Genomic DNA, 5,722 nt, shown 5'->3' on the forward strand with positions numbered 1-5,722 from the left:
TGGGCTGTGGGTTCTCTGTGCCACCCGCACCCCTCGTGTGAGGCTCAGTGCCACTGGGGAGACATATTCAAGCTCCATCTACACCTTATGGACAAACCCTGTGGGGGTCCGGGCTCCCCCCAGCAGATCCTGGGCGTTCCTGCTGGGGCTGGGGCTGCCCTTCATAGGAAGGTGCCGTGCAAACCAGGAGTCCTTCCCTTGGGCTGCAGGGCTTGAGGTCTGGTTGAGCCTCCTCCTCCTCCGTGAAGGAGCTGGTCTGAACCACAGCCAAAACTTAACACATCTGTCAGCTCAAATCCACGTGTTGTTCTCTGAGCCAAAGGACCGACACACAAAGAAACTCCCTCCCCATTTCTTATTCAGTCTGTAGAAATTCAATTGCCAGCAGGCATCGCTTCCAGCAGATACAAAGCACAGCTTGACCTCTTTGCCCTGGCCACATAAATCAACAGAAGTTGTATTTAGAAGCCCTAGTAATTACAGCAAACCACTCATAAATGAGTTACAGGGCAACAATTATCTATTGAAATTTTCAGATTAGAGAAACTCTCTTTTCGTGGATGAAAATGAATTAAATTAGTGAAATAAATTATTTGCTGCAAATTATTCATTCCGCTCCTCTTGTTTGCTGCTCTGCGATATGTCTGATAAAAAACATTCATCAAGTAAGCCTGTCTCACTCTTTTCAGCTACAAAACCAAGGTTTTAATTCATTACAATTTTCCCTGACCCTTCTTTGGATCATTTACATTTGTCAAAGTGGATTTCAAATGCTACCAGATCGCTAACGTTTGACAGGCACACTGAAAGGTGTAAAAAAACTCTGAAAAGGTGCAAGACGAGGGAGAATAAAGCACAAGGATTTCAGCAGCCGCGCTAAGTAAAGTCTTTATAAGGACTGATCTGGTATTTCAAAAATAGTTTCTTCCCAACCTTTCGAGAATGTGCTGAGATTTATCATTTGAGAGGAGCTGATTTCACCTTTCAAACTGAACAATGTATGTACTAATCCTCTGTGCCTATTTTGTAGGTGTTCTGTAAAATTACAGAGGGGGAGAAGAGCCTTTTTTGGAAATGAAGGGGGTGCTTTCTGCGCCGGCTACGCCGGACCATACATTGATTTTTTGTCGTTACCTGGAGAAAAGCCAAAAGGTCACTGAAATGAATCATTGATCAAAGACAGTAGCTGTCTGAGATGGTTAAATCAGAGGATTTAAACCTAAAGAACCTGGTTCCCTACACTGATGCAGCCTGACAACATTCTAAACCTAACTTTTCCAGACCTCAGTTTCGTTTCACAAGAACTGGTAGTCAGTAATCCCACCCACATTTTCACCTGTGCATATTGGCATCTTAATATTTGTTGTGCTAAAATCAAGAAAGTTAGTGGACAAAACCCAGTTGGGTAAATGTTTATTGCTGAACCCACATAACCTAGGATTTTTCCAGATCTCCAAGGTATTTCTCTTGTCCTAAGAAGCCTGTGAGTCTTAGCAAACGTATATGTGCCTGAAAAAATATTCAAGGGACATCTTGTATTACACCCACACTATGCAGTACCCTCAGGAACACGTGAAGGTGACACTGACCTGCAGACATTAACAGTGTGACTCAGGTGTGGACTAATAGATATCACCCTTTTCCTGGAACTATCACTTGGATAAGGTGACCACCTCCTGCAGGTATTGTTCCTTGCCCTCCGTGCTGTTCTGCAGGAAGGATATGAGGGACACAACGCAGGCATTTGAGGAAGATTGTGGAGCTGTGGTTCCTGCACGGCTTGTTTCTCCCTGTGATACTGGGCGACTGGGTGTTACATTTACAGGATGACTCCAACCGAGCAGCAAGAAACCACTTCCCTTAGCTTCAGTTTTTGCATTATACATTTGTGCATGGATGTTTATGACAGGCAAAGAGAAAGGATTGTGCTCCTCTCTTTCGTAAGTTTCTTGCGAATCTTCCTCTATTACGAATTCACCTCTTCCCTCTCATATTTTCACTCTCCTCAATCATGCAAGAGCTCAGGGACAAAGAAGGTCATTGGAAGGTCTAGGAAGAGGCTGGGTCAGTGATTTTAATTCATGGTTTGTGCACCCCCAAATGTCATGGACTACCTCCAAGGGGTATTCATAAAGTACTTGAGGCTATGTGCATACTCCATGTGAAGATGAGGTCTGATGCACAGCCTCTTACTAATCCCCAGTAAGTTTCCTGCAAGGGGTTGGAAATGGAGCACAGCATGCTCACCAGGTTCCCCCTCGCTGGGTGATGCAGGCATGAGGACAGAAAGCACATCACAGCTCTCATTTTTCTCCCAGGATGGACACAAGCCTACAGAAGCAAACTACCAGGCAGATTTGCGTCTCTCTATTCCCCCTACTTATAAGCTTTTCAGAAGCCAGTAAACTGAAAAAGATCAAAACCTGCCGGTGTAGATCATTCTGCTGTGGCCAGAAAGGGTTAACTAGTTAACTGTGGGTTTTGCTGGATCAGAGCCTTCAGGATCCACTAAAATGAACTGTATAGTCAGATTTAAGCATTTAAGAGCACAGTAATAGACCTTCCTGAACGTAAGAGTCCAGGGGACAAACGTCCATCAAATCCTGGAATTTGGAGAAAACAAAGTTAGAAGGAAATACTTGTTATTCTACTTCTACTTGTTAAGTGCTGGATGAAGTACAAAGCACTACTGCTGGTAAGTAGCATTCACCAAGAAAACGTCGTAGACGTAAATTACTCAAACCCTCATCAGGATCAGTTATCACAGGTTGAGAAAACACGTCTCAAACTGCGGACACCGAGCTTTGGGAAACGTGCGCAGAGTGCGGGGAAAGTTTTTCTCCACAGCTGCAACAAAAATTTTATGGTCTCAGCTTCTTTCTCAATGACACCAGTACAAATCTATGGTAACTCAGTGTCCTGACAGAGAATTACTCTAGATTCACTCCAGTCCTGCTGAGACCAAGATTTATGTCGGGTATTTATTCCAAAACACAGTATTTTTCCCTCTGGCTTCTGCCATCAGAAGAAATGGTTTGTCTTTCTGCAGCACTGAATGAATTTATACTTGATTATGTTTTGTATTTGATTTTATAAAAACTGTTTTTAAAAATCGTTGAAGTGCGTGGAGGTATAGAAACACATTATTTTATAGCTAGGCAGGTGTATAAATAGCCGAGCTGTGTTTTCTGTGTAGCTGGTGCTTTGCTGGGTTTCACCAGAAGAGGGTAGAGTTTGGAAAGGACTCCTCGCAGCCTGGGCTCCCTATTGTGTTGGGAAACAGCAAAGGGAAAACAAGCACAAGTTTCTCCTCTGCCCGCTTGCACCGACTGACTCTGTGCAAGAGTGAGCAGATAAACTCTGGAAGATCTTAAAGTCATGAGAAAACGGAAAGAGAAACAAAATTCCAAAGCAGCTTTCTAGGGAAATCTGTGGAATCGAAGAGAGAAACCGCACCAGTTTTCTGTGGGCTCACCCAGCTGATTGTCTCTCTGAGAACTGTCACTCACTGCACGTTGCATTAATCAGAGCACGGGATTTCTTCCTCTGCCGTGACTTCCAACGTGTGAATAAATATCACTTTTAGAGAGAGAATGGGACCTGAAAAGACTCTCGAGCACTGAGCAGAGGGGTGAGTTATATTAAACGGTTTCTTCTCTTTCAAATCTGCTGGAGCTTTCTAACACCCTGCTTGCAGGCAAAGCAGCCCGATGACTTGTCTTTTCCCTGCAGCTTGTTGCATACCTCACGAGGCTTTCCTGACTGCAGGTTTATTTCTGTAACCTTTCCCACCACGACTCCGGGTCAGTTTGGTAACGTTTGTGATAGAGCTGACTTGGTGCTGATTTGCTTTCATGAGAAATTAAAACCACAAAGCTTTGAAACCATACAACAGGCTAAAAATCAAATCAAATCCAATACAATTAAAATGGCAGGTGACTCTAGGTTTCCAGATGTGGATATCGATGGACTAGAAAGAAACGAAGAAACAGAGATTGTAGTCAATGTCGGTGGGGTAAGACAGGTGTTCTACGGAGATAACCTGAATCAATACCCAGAAACACGGCTGGCAGAGCTGATCAACTGTTTGTCGGGGGGATACGATAGCATATTCTCCCTCTGTGATGACTATGATCCTGGAAAGAGAGAGTTTTACTTTGACAGAGATCCAGATGCTTTCAAATGCATTATTGACGTATACTACTTTGGGGAAATTCACATGAAGAAAGGAATATGCCCCATATGTTTCAAGAATGAAATGGAATTTTGGAAAGTGGATCTGAAATTTTTGGATGACTGCTGCAAAACCCATCTAAGTGAAAAAAAGGAGGAACTGGAAGAAATAGCCCGAAGGGTGCAACTGATTCTGGACGACTTGGGAGTGGATGCCTCTGAAAGTCGCTGGAAAAGGTGCCAAAAATACATCTGGAAATTTCTGGAGAAGCCAGAATCATCTTACCCAGCTCGAGTGATCGCCGTTCTATCCTTTCTGTTTATTTTGATCTCCTCTGTCGTGATGTGTGTGGGGACCATCCCAGACCTGCAGGTTGTAGACGCGGAGGGGAATCGTATGGAACACCCGACTCTGGACAGCATAGAGACAGCCTGTATAGGCTGGTTTACCATGGAGTACATGCTGAGGCTAATCTCCTCTCCCAACAAACTCCACTTCGCCCTGTCTTTCATGAACATTGTCGATGTGCTAGCAATACTTCCTTTCTATGTCAGCCTGACCTTGACCCACTTGGGAGCCAAGCTGATGGAGCTGAGCAATGTCCAGCAAGCTGTCCAAGCACTGCGCATCATGAGGATCGCGAGGATTTTCAAGCTGGCACGGCACTCCTCGGGGCTGCAGACTCTAACGTACGCCCTGAAACGCAGCTTTAAGGAGCTTGGGTTGCTCCTCATGTACTTGGCTGTTGGAATCTTTGTCTTTTCTGCTCTGGGTTATACCATGGAGCAAAGTCACCCCGAAACTTTATTTAAAAGCATCCCTCAGTCTTTTTGGTGGGCAATCATTACCATGACCACAGTTGGATATGGAGACATATACCCTAAAACAACACTCGGAAAACTGAATGCTGCCATCAGTTTTCTTTGCGGGGTGATAGCAATCGCCCTTCCCATTCATCCCATCATTAACAACTTTGTCAGGTATTATAACAAACAGAGAGTTTTAGAAACAGCTGCCAAGCACGAATTGGAGCTGATGGAGCTAAACTCAACTGAGGGGAAAGCCACAAGCTCCAGAAGTGAACTAGAGGATCTTGCGAGGGAAGGCAAAGAGGATCCTTTCTATAGCAACCGGCTAAAAGTCTCCCACAGTGACACTTTTATTCACCTCCTGTCAGAAGAGAAACACCATAGGACCAGGCTTCAAAGCTGCAAATAAACTGAGCTGTTGTCAGCGCTAAGCTATAGATCGGGACAACTTGACAATCAACTATTGAAAAGACTCACGGGATCTGTCAGAGTTGGGAGGGAGCACTGCTTTGCTTTTCCAATGTGAATATAAATTAACCCCATGGTATCTCCATCAACAGTTGGTAAGACTTTGTCGTTATTACCCAAAATAAAATAGTAGGACTCCTTAGAGATCAGACTGCTTATAATGAATGCGTTCCGACAAAAACCATTTGTAACCGTTTTAGAGACTGAAAAGTCCTTCCTGGTCCGTAAATGTTCGGTGACCTGAATGTGCAGCGTTGCCACATCAGAACTC

The 5,722-nt window shown here is 44.3% G+C and overlaps 1 protein-coding gene across 1 annotated transcript; it reads left to right on the plus strand.

Moving 5' to 3' along the window:
- The first annotated feature begins 3,913 nt into the window (after positions 1-3,913).
- KCNF1 (potassium voltage-gated channel modifier subfamily F member 1) lies at positions 3,914-5,392 on the plus strand. The gene has a single exon (XM_009980578.2). It carries the CDS (start codon positions 3,929-3,931, stop codon positions 5,390-5,392), a length of 1,464 nt encoding a protein of 487 aa, XP_009978880.1. The 5' UTR covers positions 3,914-3,928.
- The last annotated feature ends 330 nt before the right edge of the window (positions 5,393-5,722 follow it).

This window comes from Tauraco erythrolophus, chromosome 2 (assembly GCF_009769465.1).
Source record: "Tauraco erythrolophus isolate bTauEry1 chromosome 2, bTauEry1.pri, whole genome shotgun sequence".
In the NCBI taxonomy this organism is placed as follows: Eukaryota; Metazoa; Chordata; class Aves; order Musophagiformes; family Musophagidae; genus Tauraco; species Tauraco erythrolophus.

Bases quoted from the DNA above. Each gene is read 5' to 3' on its own strand.
- KCNF1 (XM_009980578.2), top strand. From the start codon at position 3,929: ATGGCAGGTGACTCTAGGTTTCCAGATGTGGATATCGATGGACTAGAA.